The sequence below is a fragment of the Brienomyrus brachyistius genome, unplaced genomic scaffold (genome assembly GCF_023856365.1).
Source record: "Brienomyrus brachyistius isolate T26 unplaced genomic scaffold, BBRACH_0.4 scaffold63, whole genome shotgun sequence".
Taxonomy (NCBI): domain Eukaryota; kingdom Metazoa; phylum Chordata; class Actinopteri; order Osteoglossiformes; family Mormyridae; genus Brienomyrus; species Brienomyrus brachyistius.
This window is the reverse complement of record NW_026042338.1, coordinates 1585877-1601203: the sequence shown is the minus strand read 5'-3', so window position 1 is coordinate 1601203 and position 15327 is coordinate 1585877. Positions and strand designations below refer to the sequence as shown.

Here is a 15327-nt window from a genome sequence, read left to right as displayed (position 1 = left end):
CTCCGCTTCGCGTCGTGGCCGCATCACCACCTCGGGTGTGCATTATTTTTTAATAATTCAATGGCCCGTCGACAATTATTCCTTACTTAATTTATAACAGTAGGAGCTAGTAAACTGCATTTAGCAGTCGCATTAAAACACATTAAAGACTTTAAAGAATAAAGCCTTAATTATTTTTTAATAAAGATGGCTTTTCAGTAAATGTTGGCTTTCCTACAAGGTGACCCCCGAGGCCTATGCTTATAGCATCCGGGTGCCTGATTTGAGATGCTTACTGAGGATGCCATGTTAACACCGGTAACTGAGCTGCACCATGTGTCACACTTAATGAAACTTAGTCCTAATTCAACAGAACCAGTCGTCATCCACTTTGCAGTGAGATTTCTGAGCGAAAAGTGAGCGAAGTTTCATTTTCTTACTTTACCACCTATCGGTCGGTAATATGTCGGACACGTCAATGGCACTGAGCGCGAGGGAGTGTGCGGTGTGGCACGAGCTGCTAGCTGATGTAACGCTGCGAACAGTGGGGCTCTTACGTTTTTAAGATGCGGCTAACTATCCCCGAGACACTTTAGCCAGGTTCGTGTATATTTGCTCTTAATGCTGCTGTCAACGCCAGGAGGGAGCTGGCTAGCAATAACATTTTTAGCTGCTTTTAAAGCTTGCTGTATTTTTCATTCAGTACATACACTAATTATTCAAGAATATTCTAATGGAACGGTAATTCAACATGTACTCTACCAGCAAGAAATATTCAGCATACAACACAATGTTTTAAGCAGCAGATATGCTTTAATCACAGGACTTGTTCACCATGTCATATTAGCCAAACAGTCTTTTGTCCTGACAAACTGCAACTACAAGGGACGTATCCAACAAATGGTCATATATATCATGCCTTCAGAAATTCATGACACACTGTTTGATATTATATGGCTGTGAACCCATATAGAGACCATGCAGTGTTAATTTAACACTGGTACATTTGCTGTGTACTTTTAATAAGTCAACTATTTAGCAGAGCTGGGCAGCTTTATAGCTATTCAGAGTTTCTGTCAGTTTTTGAAATCCCAATAAGCGCTAAAGTTTGCCATTGTTTTTTATACAATCCCTGATGGAGTAGTTATGTTGTTGAAGAATTTTGTTCCATCTATGGATCCTGTTGAATCTGCTGTTGGTAAGGTGTGTTTTTCTATACATGCTTTTCAAGAAATAATAATTAAAAAATCAGGACATTCTTTACCCAAAACTACACCTTTGTTCCATATGTTTTTTCATACTGGAATGGCATAGTGGATAATATACCCTGGAAAAAGGTGTGGACTTTACCATGTAAGTTTTTATTAACAAATAATGTAGAAGAAGTCACCTTTAAATTGACACATAAAGTTTATCCGTCCAAATATTTTCAATCTAAAAGGATGAGAGAGATTGACACCAGCTGTTCTTTCTGTGAATGTGACTGCAAAACTAATGTTCGTTTATTTTGGTCTTGCCCTTTTTCTGAAAAATTCTGCTCTGATATGCTTAACATGATACAAACAAATGTATGTCATAATTTTCAGTTTTCTTGTAAAGATGTTTTTTGCGGGTTTTTTGTACCCGGAAGAATACATGTCACGAGCAGGGAGCGGAGAATCAGGAACTCCGGCTTATTAGGTAGAACAAACAGACGAGGCGAAACACGGAGCACGACGTCAATGACAGAACTGGGGATACGTACTCTGACTTGGATTTAAATACACAGGACTGAAGGAAACAACAAGAAACAACCAATAACGTCGGGGTTCCATATGAGGTTAACAAGGGGGCGTGGCACACAGGAGGATCGTACGAGCCGGGCGCGACAATACAGATAAATTTAATACTATTAATTTTATATTCATAAATGTAAATACAATAAATCTAAGCTATTTTTCCCTGTTCACAAATTAGACCTAATAAATTATATTAATCTAATCAGAAAGTCTAAAAATAAAAAACAATCAGAACTGTATCCTGATTTGATGCGTTTTTACCTGATGTATAGACATAGTGCTAAAATGTTCTGTCATATTTGGTATTGAGATGGTATCTTTTACTTTGTAATAACTCTGTCTGAATATCATTTTTTGTTTTTGTTTTGTTTGATGTTCTGTCTGTAAAATATATTACCTGTACTTGTTGAATATTGGAAATTTTTTTAAAAGTGTGATTCAAGTGTTTAGTTTGACCTTTACTTCGCTACACCAGTTAATATATTTTGATGAAATTATAAAATTACACAGTTTTGTCTTTGACCCCCCCCCCCCCCCCAAATAGCTTGGATCCCCCCATTTCTAAATTTCTCAAATCGCCACTGTTAATGATTTAAGTGTTACTGCAGTACCGCTTTTTACACGCACGATCATCCTGAATGTGTGTTATAACCGAATTACGGATATTGTTACTAATTATTAAGTCACATAGATAATATCCCCCCAAAACCCTACGATGTCCATTTTTTTGCATGAAACGGAGCTGATCATTTCCTGCCTGTAAACGAAAGTGAAATTAAGTGTCGGGATTTTAAAGGCAGAGTCGCCATTTTATCAAGATTCTGGAATAATGTAAAGATATTCTATGTTTCAAGGTAAGATTAAATTAATAATAATACAATTGATATGTTTAACACAGCCTACATATACAGCGGAATTTAAAATTTTCAATATAATTAAACATTAAATATACGTCCGTACAGCACAGTAGGTACGTGTATCAGCAGAGTTTTCAAATTAACATCAATTATATTTAATTACTTACGCTCAGCCATGAGTTCGCCTAATATGCTGTGCTGCGTAATTATGGACCGGGACGTAGGCTGTAATATTTTGAAGCTATATTAAGTTTTTCTTTTATTAAGTGTTGGGGATTAATGCCAGTGTGCCGAAACATCCGGGTTAAACTCAATGCTTATCATTTTATTAAATCAAAGGTTTTACCACGGATCTGTTCTGTGCTCTCCAATCTGAAATGTGCTAATTAATTGTAGTCATACTTTGCAGTCGTATTTAAACTGTTTAATGCAAATAGTAAGCAAGTCTGAATTTAATAATCGGCAAAGAATAAGCCAAACGCAACCCACAGTGCAGCTGAATTACAGAAGGTGGGGTATGTATATATATATATATATATATATATATATATATATATATATATATATATATATACACACACACACACACACACACACACATGCACACAGGGTTAATTGTGTTGTGTGTGTGTATAAGTGTGAGCTCTTTATTATCAGTCCCGAAAAGGGCGCAGCAGAGCCATCGAGCAGGAATAAATCACACATCGCGGACACCAACCGGGGTAAATGCGGAGGGGGGGTGACACATTTTACCGGAAAATAAACACACGGTGTGATTTTAGAGACACAAACTTCACTTTTACACAGACGGCGGGTTTGCGCTTGTGGCAACGAAGCATTTTGAGCAACGTTTCTCCTTTTCCCCTGGGAGAAGCAAGGTAAGCGTCCCTTTCCCCAGAGAAATACAAGACAGGACAGGTGTTCTAACTCTTTCTGTGAGAAGTTATTCTTGAAAAACAAGTTTTATAAGTGATCAATGAAAAACATGTTTGTGCAGTTCAACCATGGCACAATAATATTATAGGTGAATCGTGGACGACGTAAATGAATCTCGGTGTGATTAATCCATACACGATCAGAATCAATCCATACATCAATCACCCCATGACAGGTATGTCTATGTCACAGTATGTCTACTGTGGGGGGGGGGTTGGGGCCACTCCGCCAAACCGTGAGTAGTGGAGCCAAACAATCACAACAAATCATTAACAGTAATAAGCTAGAAAGAGATCTCTCAATGGAGGAGATTGATGATTTTGTAACCCTTATTTCTCGACACTGGGTAGCGTGTGCCAGTCTCTTCTGTGGGCTGTGGGTAATGACCGGGCTACAGTTCCTGATTACAATTCTTCTTTAACAATCACCACTCGGCAATACAGTACTTACAACCTTCCAGCCGCGCTCCACTCTCCCTCTCCACTCCGCGCTACACTCTAAACTGTCTCCCGTGTACCAGGGCAAGTAGGAACTAATATTAAAATTAACTAAGGGAACATACTGAACGATAATGTAATACATGAAATAATACAGTACTGTAACTGAGAATAAATAAGATAAGATAATAATTAAATCTAATCATTCAACACAACATTGTAAATAAATAAATATTAACATTAAATAAAATTACTGTAAAGCATAATAATCATATATAACATAAATCAGTGACATACACTTAATTGAAATAATCCAAAATATCATGTGCACAATAACTACGATTACAATTTTATATCGTCCAAGGTGTCTAGGGATTTTTCAGTACCATCGATACGAGCCAAAATCCGGTCCAGCACAGAATCGGCACCGCCCACGAAGTCTTCGTCTTCCTGACTAGCGGCTACTTGTCGAGCCGATTTATTTTATTTTTTTCTTGTCAGTGTGAGAACGAGCTGAGGAAAAAATGGAAAAATCTTTGTGACTTCGACATGGTTAAAGTATATTCGGAACTCTTGTAATAGCGATTTGGAGGTCAAATGGTGGAGAAATCAAATAGTTGGGAGCTGAGCAAGACTCTAAGCGGTCGTTCTGTACGAGCTCACGTGACTTCTTGGCTTCTGATGAGTCACACCTGTTCTCAGGTAACTATCCAGGTAGGATAGAAAAACTTACTGGACAGTAGCTCTGCAGGACCGGAGATGGAGACCCCTGGTGTACAGTGTTTGATATGGTTTTCAAATTATGATCAAATTTTTATAAAAACACTTTGTAATGTTACAAACAGACACAACCTACTGGAAATAAAGCATTGAATTCTATCTCCGAACTTGTCATACTTTTAGGTCCTTGGAATTCAGCCTTTGCCAGAATCAGAATCAGAAGGAATTAGATTCCGGTCGATGGTCTCAAGCACAACAGTGTAAAAACAACAACAATCTACAATATGAATATGTAACATGGATTTATATTTATAAATATAGAGGAAAATATTAAAATGTATAAAAATATTATTTGTACGTATAATATGTTTATACTATTTATAAATGTAAATATATTTTTGGATATATATATATATATATATATATATATATATATATATATATATATATATACACATACACACATATACACATAAAGTGTGTAAATGAACAATACGATATAGTAAGCAATGTAAATCTTATATACAGAAAATACAAATGTTGCAGAAATATATCCCACAGACTGTACATACAGTGCAGTTGCAGTGCTGTAGGTGTTTAGCAGTGTGACAGATCAGGTGTTTAGGAGGGAGATGGCGAGGGGAGAGAAGCTGTTCCTGTGTCGGGTGTCCTGGTCTGCAGGCTTCTATATCGTCTGCCAGAGGGCAGCAGCTCAGAAAGTCTGTGTCCAGGGTGTCCGGGATCTGTGATGATTTTCCTGCCATTTTCCTGGATCTTGAGAGAGAGACAGGTCCTGGATGGAGGGCAGGGGGGCGCCTATGATCTTTTCTGCTGTCCGTACGGTCCGCTGCAGTCTCTTCCTGTCCTGTTTGGTGGCTGCTCCATACCAGACTGTGATGGAGGGCAGGGGGGCACCGATGATCTTTTCTGCTGTCCGTACGGTCCGCTGCAGTCTCTTCCTGTCCTGTTTGGTGGCTGCTCCATACCAGACTGTGATGGAGGGCAGGGGGCACCGATGATCTTTCTGCTGTCTGTACGGTCCGCTGCAGTCTCTTCCTGTCCTGTTTGGTGGCTGCTCCATACCAGACTGTGATGGAGGGCAGGGGGGCACCGATGATCTTTCTGCTGTCCCTACGGTCCGCTGCAGTCTCTTCCTGTCCTGTTTGGTGGCTGCTCCATACCAGACTGTGATGGAGGAGCAGAGGACAGACTCAGTGACTGCAGTGTAGAACTGGATCAGCAGCTCCTGTGGAAGACTGTACTTCCTCAGTTGTCTCAGGAAGTACATCCTCTGCTGGGCCTTTTTGAGGATGGACGAGATGTTGGTCTCCCACTTCAGGTCCTGGGAGATGGTGGTACCCAGGAACTTGAAGAACTCCACAGTAGACAGCGGGCTGTCTGATATGCTGAGGGGGAGCAGTGATGACAGACGTCTCCTGAAGTCCACTGTCATCTCTACAGTCTTGTGCGTGTTCAGCTCCAGGTTGTGCTGACTGCACCAGAGTACCAGCCGCTCCACTTCCTGCCGGTATGCAGACTCATCACCATCCTGAATGAGTCCAATGATGGTGGCGTCTGCAAACTCCAGGAGTTTTACAGCTTAGTTCCTGGAGGTGCAGTCATTGGTGTAGAGGGAGAAGCGCAGTGGGGAGAGGACACATCCTTCAGGGGCACCAATACTGAGGGACCGTGTTTCAGAAGTGACCCCCCCAGCCTTACTTGCTGCTTCCTGTCTGTCAGGAAGCTGGTGATCCACTGGCAGGTAGCTGATGAAACGTTGAGCTGGGAGAGTTTGGAGCAGAGGAGATTAGGCACAATGGTGTCGAAAGCCGAACTAAAGTCCACAAACAGGATCCTGGCATAAGTTCCTGGACGGTCGGGATGTTGCAGGATATAATGCAGCCCCATATTCACTGCATCATCCACCGACCTGTTTGCCCGGTAGGCAAACTGCAGGGGGTCCAGCTGGTGTCCTGTAATGTCCTTCAGATGGGCTAAAACCAGGCGTTCAAAGGATTTCATGACCACAGACGTCAAGGCGACAGGTCTGTAGTCATTCAGTCCTGTGATGGTGGGTTTCTTGGGGACGGGATAATGGTGGAGCGTTTGAAGCAGGAGGGAACTTCACACAGCTCCAGGGATCTATTGAAGATGCGGGTGAAGATGGGAGCCAGCTGATCAGCACAGGGTTTGAAGCAGGAGGGGGAGACACCGTCTGGTCTGGGGGCTTCTTGGATTTCTGTTTCTGGAACAGCCGGCTCACATCTGCTTTGTGTATTCTGAGTTCCAGGGGGGAGGGTAGGGGGGGTGATAGGTGTGATGGAGGTCGTGGTTTTTGTACTGTACTGTGTAGATGTACTTTGTTTAAGTACATCTGCCCTCCCCAGGTCTGCTGGAATATCACTGCTGTATACATGCACCCACTGCAGTCATCTCTCAATGCGGAGGAGCAGCGGCTCTACTCTGAGTCCCCCGCGAATGACTGAGCTCCTCACCCTGTCTCTAAGGGAGAGCCCAGCCACCCTGCAGAGAAGCAGCAGCTCTACTCTGAGTCCCTCCCGAATGACTGAGCTCCTCACCCTGTCTCCAAGGGAGAGCCCAGCCACCCTGCGGAGGAGCAGCAGCTCTACTCTGAGTCCCTCCCGAATGACCGAGCTCCTCACCCTATCTCCAAGGGAGAGCCCAGCCATCCTACAGAGGAAACCCATTTCAGCCACTTGTATTCGCGATCTCGTTCTTTCAGTCACTACCCATAGCTCATGACCACAGGTGAGGGTAGGAAAGTAAATTGACTGGTAAATTGAGAGCTTTGCCTTTTGGTTCAACTCCTTCTTCATCATGACGGACCGATGCAGTGCCCGCATCACTGCTAACGCTGCACTGATCTGCCTGTTGATCTTCCGCTCCATCCTTCCCACACTCATGAACAAGCCCCCGAGATACTTAATCTCCTCCACAAGTACCTCATCCCCGACCCAGAGAGCACTCCACCCTTTTCCGGCTGAGGACCATGGTCTCGGATTTAGAGGTACTGATCCTCATCCCAGCCGCTTCACACTTGGCTGCGAACTGCTCCAGTGAGAACCGAAGGTCACAGTCCAGTGAAGCCAACTGAACCACATCATCTGCAAAAAGCAGAGACCCAATCCTGAGGTCACCAAACCCTCAGTACCCTGGCTGTGCCTAGAAATTCCATCCATAAAAGTCTAGTCAGAACCTCACAATCTCACACACCAGCTCAGGCTTCTTCTCCACCAGAGAGGTGATATTCCATCTCCCTAGAGCCAACATCTCCGCCCATGGGTGCAGGCCTGGCTGTGGGGGGGGAAGGGAGGGCCCGGTGACCCACATCCGGGCGAGGGAAAACGTGAATCTATGTTTTTCCTCATCATAAGGGGTCTAATGAGCCGCAGTTCGTCTGGTTCCTCACCCAGGACCTGTTTGCCTTGGGTGACCCTACCAGGGGCATAAAGCCCCGGGCAGCTTAGCTCCTGGGATCACTGGAACACGCAAACCCCTCCACCACGATAAGGTGTCGGCTCCAGGAGAGGATGTTGATACATATAATTATTTATAAAAAATGTGGCATTGAAAGTTTGCATTAAACCTCTTTACTATGTGTAATTCTACACATAGAACATAACAGAATGGAGACACAATTCATCAGTTTGATGTAAAAATGCTGAGTACTCGATATTGTGTATTTATCTATATATCTACTTACCCTTCATGTTCACAGAGGCCCCAGCAGGAATCATCTGGTCTGGATCAGCATAAAAATGGATGGATCTGCTTCTGAAATGCGCCCCCCTGTGGGGTGTAACGGAAAGAGCCCTGAGAGGTAACAGTGTTACAGCCCACTAGCATGCATGTCTCTCTGGGTCTATAGTCAGGCCATAACATAAAAGTAAACTGGGCTCCTAGCTGGGGCTGGTCAGTGGGCAGCACTTTAATATGTGTAGCTTAATAAAAAGACCTCGCCATCTTCTGTCTTCACCGTCTTCTTCCACAATCAGCCAGTTCATTTATACTAGAGGCGAGCAACAGACCATCCCTCCTGTACAAAATGGCCACATAACAAAACTAAACAAACAAACAAAAACATATATAAACAGGTAAAAAGGAACATCAGTCAAGTCTAGTTATGGAGGTTTTTAACGGTCATACTAAAAGTTTCATATAATATCTAAATTTTAGATGAGACAATTTCCTTAACAGCTGACTGTAAATAAGTCTGTTTACATCAAGAGCTTCACAGCATATCAAAGTACATGAAGGCAGAGCAGAAAGATAAACAGCAGTGTGATGCCGTCCCCATTGTATGAATTATATTTATACCATGAGGGTTTGTTTCCTCTCGCTGCCCACAGTGTCCTGATGAAGAGAGCAGACTCCCCTGTACCCAGCTGTGTTTCCCTGAAGAGTGACGCGTCAATGGAGCATCCACATGCCTTCAGAGAGGGACCTTTTCATACAGATCAAAGGTAAATGTGCATTTAAACAAACACTGTTAATGACATTCAGACTCTCAGTCAAATGGCACAGAGACACATACAAGCTATGAGGAAATAACATATTTATAATTAATGCACCAATTTTTACCTTTAACAGATTCCATCACCTTGAGAATTTAAAAGTTTTGTCTGTATTCTATATAAATAACATCTGAGGTACATGGATGAGGATTACTGTAAAACCTGACTTTTTGTGAGCTGGAATTGGAAGTCATTTAATTGCAAAGTGGATTTTAAATTTCAGTCCTCAGCACAGAGCTGGAAAAAACTGGTTTGCCTGTTTCCCCCCCGCATGTCCATTAAGGAATGACTCAACAACAGATTGTCGTCTCGTGAGACGGATGCTTCTGTTTTATTAAATCATTTCACTCTCATGAATCCATTAGATTATGCTCAGACGAAGGCTTCAGTTTAACATGTTTAATGGAACTATGTGGCTTAATAATGAACCAGTATCATCAGACAAAAAAGAGAAAGACTATTGGTTTGTTTGCCAAAGGCAGGGACGCCGCTAGCAATTTTGGGCCCTATGACAAAATATGAGGTTGGGCCCCCCTACCACACCCATTCAGATCTCTGGGGGCCCCTAAAGGGCGTGGGCCCTTAGAATTGTCCCAACTTTCCCCCCCTTAGCGGCGCCCCTGGCCAAAGGTGACAATTAAATTTTGCTGATTCAGTACAAATATAAGTAAACATTTTTAGAAGTAAATGAAATTTCTGTAGGATAACAAGTTTAAAAAGTACACAGTACATAAAGAAAAAATCCTGAAAATGCCATACAGTATACGGTAGACATTAAGGCTGGCTGTGGGGGCTGCACATCGACAGCAGGCATTGTGGTGTCTAACGGCAGCAGACAGGAAAGATCCCCAGTAGCGCTTCTTAGCTCACGGTCGGGGAATGAGCCGGTGGCTGAAGGTGCCCCAAGATAGCGCCCCCTGGAGCCTCGGCTGGGTTATGGACCGGGCCAGTGGGGCCAGTGCCCTGGGGCCTCAGGACATTAGTGGCTGTGTGTTGAAAAACATTTATAGTGCAAGCCATGAAATGCGCCCCCCTGTGGGGTGTAACAGAAAGAGCCCTGAGAGGTAACAGTGTTACAGCCCACTAGCAGGCATGTCTTTCTGGGTCTTTAGTCCGGCCATAGGGCACTTGGCAGACGCCAGCCGCCTGGGGCACTTGGTACACGCTGGCCGCCTGGGGTACTTGGCATGGTTTTTCGAAACTCTTGCTGGATGTGTTGTCATAGCAGCACATCCAAATCCTCAAACCTGCTCAGAGCAGGTTTGTTCTGCATAAACTAGGATTAGATCACAGACTTAATAGTGTCTGTGCATGGAAATGGGTTCAGTCATGGCCTCGCCTTTCATATACATAAAATCAACAAACACATACATACACGCACAAACTCATACATACAAACATATATATATATATGAATGAAATGTTGTGTTTGTACTTCACTTTAACTTGTTCTCATATCCTGCATGATTGTGCTTGTATTTTATCTGTAATTATGACAATAAAAGAATGATGAAGCACTGGAGACGTAATACTACATTCAAGTGATAAATACAATAACTAAAAACTACTTACACATTTAATTTGTCGGACACTATTTGCCAGCCGTCTTTTCTGGTTTGGGTCGCTTTTGATGTGTTTCCTTTAGTAGATACTAAATCTTTGAATTCATCATACTCCTCTGTAGCATTCCCCTCGGATTGACGGCCGAAAGACTTGACTGATGGTTCACGATTTATTTAAAATAAATTAATTACCAAAAAAAACGTAGCCAACGTAACAGCTTGTGCCTTTACCGGGGGGGGGGGGGGGGGGGGTGGGTGGGGGCTTAAACCATTTACAAAATATCATAAAGCAAAACACAAACACGTTCTTCGCTTAGCTTAGCTTAACGATGTTCTGGTAACCGAAAAAAACGGAAGTCCCTCAAAAAAAGGGTCCCACTAAATAAAACTACATAAGTATAAATGAATGTATACAAATGAATACAGAATACAAACGTATATTAAAAATATGCAATACGCAACTCAATATGTTTTGTAACATTAATTAGTCTCATGTCAAACCTTGGGGTTATTTACACTCCCACCAAAATTACGTGTGTTCCAAGCAATACCCACAAACACAAATAATTTTCAAATCTGTATCATTTGGAAAATAAAGCATAAACATCAGTGAAATGTACTTAAGTAGCTTCTAATAACAAGACTAACCTCTGCACTGGACGTTCTAGCACTGACAGCTTACCAAGGCATTCCCCTTTCTCGCTAAGTCTCCTATCTCCTATACATATTTTACCCTTTCTTACCAGTCCATCTTCATCAGTGACAGTCTCTAAAATCCGTCCCAGTTTCCATTCACATCTGGGTATCCAGTCATCCACAAGCATCACTGTATCTCCCGCTTGTACATTTCTCTTCGGTGTGTGCCAACGCTGTCTTGCAATAATAATGTGGAGATACTCCCTTTCCAGTGACTCCAAAATTGTTCCGCCAGATACTGTACTCTGCGCCATCTCCTTTGTCCATAAAGGTCCTCCCTAACACACTTCCCTGGTGGAGGTAAAGCCATGTTGGACTTCATTGTAAGTAGATGATTGGCTGTGAGTGGTTCCATACTATCAGGGTTGTACAGGTTGTCCACAGTAAGTGGGCGACTGTTGAGTATAGCCATAACTTCATAAAACAAAGTTCACAGAGAAGTACCGTTGAGTCTGCAAGAGGCCAATGATAATGTGGAGTTCAACACACTCCTTATGGTCCTTATCTGGCACTCCCACACACCTCCGGCGTGACAGGAGTGAGGTGCGTTGAAAACAAAATCACAATGGTTTTCATATAGAAAGGTGGTGAGTCTGGGAGTGTCAAGTTCTTGTAAAGCTTTGTTCAATTCGTTCTTTGCCCCCACAAAGTTGGTGCCTTGATCACATTGGATTTGTCTAACAGCACCACGAATTGCAATGAAATATCTCAGACCATTTATAAAGGCACCAGTGGACACATCCTCTAACATTTCACTATGATCGCTCGTGAGCAGAAGCAAGTGAAAAGCAAACCATATCTTTTATGCTGCTTTCTTCCCTCTCTAGTGGTAAAGGGACCAAACAGTCCATGCCACACTATGAGAAAGGTGGGGAGGGCTCTACACCTTCCTTTGGAAGGTCACTCATCCTTTGACCTTCTGGAGGTCTTCTGAGTCTCTGGCAAGTGACACACTGCCGGATAAAAGATGCAACTGCTCTGCTTATTCCAGGAGTCCAATAGCCATTGGATCTGATTTCATTGATGGTAAAGCCCTCGCCTTGATGTTTTACTCTTTCATGATAATGACTAATTATCAGCTTAGTCAGATGATGGTTTTTTGATAAGATCACTGGGTGTCTGAGTAAGTTGGAGAAGGATGATCGACTGAGCCTTCCTCCCCCCCTGATTCTGCCATCTGCATCTAAAAAGGCATCTACTGTAGGTGCTGCACCTTGGGATGATCTGGCAGCCGACCTCCCTTCTTCAGTAACTGTATTTCTTGTTTGTACACCTGCTTTTGGAGGTGTTTGACCATGACACGCCCTGCACTTTCCAATGCACTTACATCAGCGGGGCCATTTGTTTTTCCTTTAACTCCTCGCAAAAGGCATGAAATGGCCTTAGTAGCCTGCAACCATGATGAGAACTCGGACAAGCGGTCAGCAACACTACACCCCTGTATGCAGTGTTCCAGTTCTTCTCACCTCTGGATCACCTATTAGAGGTTCCAATACTACATCTGTTATTATCGGTATTTCCTGTTTCCAGAGGAACACAGAACCACCAAACCAATTTGAGGAAAACAACTCATTTATGGTTTTCCCTCTAGAGGCAGTGTCTGCTGGATTCTCTTCCGTTGAGACATAAAGCCATTGTTGAGGATTTGTACTGTGGCGAAATGTCTGAACCCTATTGGCTACAAACGTGTGAAAGAGTCATGCATCATTATTTATGTAGCCCGGAACTACTTTGGAGTCAGTCCAGAAGAACTCCTCCACATTCAAATAGCTAAGCTCTTCTCTAAGCATATTGCTGACTGTAACTGAGACTACTGCCGCTGATAATTCTAGTCTTGGTATGGTGGTCACCTTTGTGGGAGCTACATGGGACTTTCCTATGATGAGAGCACAATGGACCTTTCCTTTCTCATTCTTGACTCTCGGATAGGAGCACTGACCATACCCTAAGGTGCTTGCATCAGAGAAGTGGTGTAAACCTCTCCTCATAACCCTTCCAAAATTGAGAGGTAAGTAGCATCTATCTATGTTCATGGTCTTTAACTTGACAAGGTCCCTTTGCCAGCTCTCCAGCTCCTCTGGCAGTGGGTCGTCTCAGCCAGTACCTTGGCGACACATTTCCTGGAGGATCCTTTTCCCTTTAAGGAAATATGGAACAAGGAACCCAAGAGGATCGAATATAGAAGCAATGGTAGACAGTACTTCCCGCCGTGTCATTGGTGGTTCCTTTAGAGTGATCTTAAACTTAAAGCAATCACTTTCTGTCTTCCACTGAATCCCCAGCGCTCGTTCCAGGGGGCTGTCATTGAAAGTGATTTCCTTTGCCTTACCACCTGTAGCACGCTCTGATGAGGGTGTGCTCTGTTAAACAGCATGGGTGTTTGACACAAACTTGTGAAGACGAAGGCCACCCTTTGCACATACCTCTCTTGCCTCCTGTGCTAACTGAATGGCCTTCTCCACAGTTTCCATGCTTGTGACTCCATCATCCACGTAGAAGTTTTTATCAATAAACTGGGACCCTAATGGATGAGAGTATCTGCTCTCATTAGCTAAACGTTTAAGTCCATAGTTTGCACAACCAGGAGACGATACTGCTCCAAAAAGATGTTCCTTCATTCGGTATTCTTTTGGCTGTGGACTCATGTCTCCATCTTTCCACCACAGGAAGCGCAGATAGTTGCGGTCGTTCTCCTTGACATGGAACTGATGAAACATTTTCTCTGTGTCACATGTCAGAGCAATGTGATGCTGCCGGAACCTTATGAGAACGTCAGTTAGATTATTAATCATGTCTGAACCTGGAAGTAGATGTTCGTTTAGGCTGGTACCATTGTCCTTTGCAGAGCAGTCGAACACAACACACAACTTATCTGGCTTTTTTGGATGGTAGACACCATGGTGGGGAATGAACCATCGTTCACCATGAGTGCCAAAATCATGGACCTCTTCATCATCACCTCTCTCAATGATATCCTTCATGTTTGCAGTGTAATCTTGTTTATATTTCTCATCCTTGCAGAATTTACGCCCTAAATGTCTGAGCCTGACTTCAGCAAGCTGCCTGTTATCAGGTAAATGTGGCCGTTGTATAAAAGGAAGTGGCATTTCATAACGTCCTTGGTAGGTTTTCTTTATACCTTCCTTGAGCCTGTCCAGGATAATTGGATCCTTTTGAGAGTTTGCCTTAAACTCTCCTCTGACATCCTTGAAATCCAACTCCAGGACTTGAAGTATATCTGTTGGTGTTATTAGACGCAGCTCCTGTACCGCAGCTCGGTGACTAAGGCGAATTCTGCGGTTGTATCAAGCTAAGATGTTGGGCAGCCAACGACACTCCATCCTAAGTCTGTCAGCACAGCATATGGTTCATTGTCTCCACCTAGTATCACCTGTCTAGGCGCCAGCGATCCTGAACAGTTGTACCCAATTAAGAGTCAAACATCACAGCTGAGGAGGGGTGGTATCTTATCAGTTATTGCAGCAAGGTGAGTCCAGCGTTTAGCAGTTTCGTGCGTTAGAATGTGATCACGATTGAGAGGTATGCAGTCTTTGGTGTATGCAGGAGGGAGAGCAATGTGCACCGATGAATTGTAACCCCTTACACAGAGTCCTGATACTCTCTCACTCTTCATCACCATATTCTCTCCCAACATGGTGGTGAGTTTCAGCTGCACTGGGTAAGTGTCCATTTGTAATTCATTGCTCACCTCTTTGTCAGTGAAAGTGCTGTCACTGTTCGTGTCTAATAAAGCATATGCAAGTTGTTCCTTTGCTGGATCTTTGACACAGGATACCCACACCGGTACAATCATGGAGGTGCTATGT

General features: G+C 43.2%; 1 protein-coding gene across 5 annotated transcripts in view; it reads left to right on the top strand.

Moving 5' to 3' along the window:
- Window positions 1–2506: 2506 nt before the first annotated feature.
- The window catches only part of LOC125725224 (NACHT, LRR and PYD domains-containing protein 12-like), a 37593-nt gene continuing 24772 nt past the window's right edge, over window positions 2507–15327 (top strand). For 2 of the 5 annotated variants that reach the window (XM_049001973.1, XM_049001972.1), the window contains exons 1-5: window positions 2587–2611; window positions 3272–3336; window positions 3422–3492; window positions 8447–8548; window positions 9078–9191. In XM_049001973.1, coding sequence (XP_048857930.1) covers window positions 2602–2611; window positions 3272–3336; window positions 3422–3492; window positions 8447–8548; window positions 9078–9191 — 362 coding nt within the window. In that variant the 5' untranslated portion in view covers window positions 2587–2601. Of the gene's footprint in view, window positions 2612–3271; window positions 3337–3421; window positions 3493–6046; window positions 6236–8446; window positions 8549–9077; window positions 9192–14070; window positions 14574–15327 lie in introns of those variants that run through there. The other 3 variants (XM_049001974.1, XM_049001976.1, XM_049001977.1) reach the window with 3 other exon arrangements.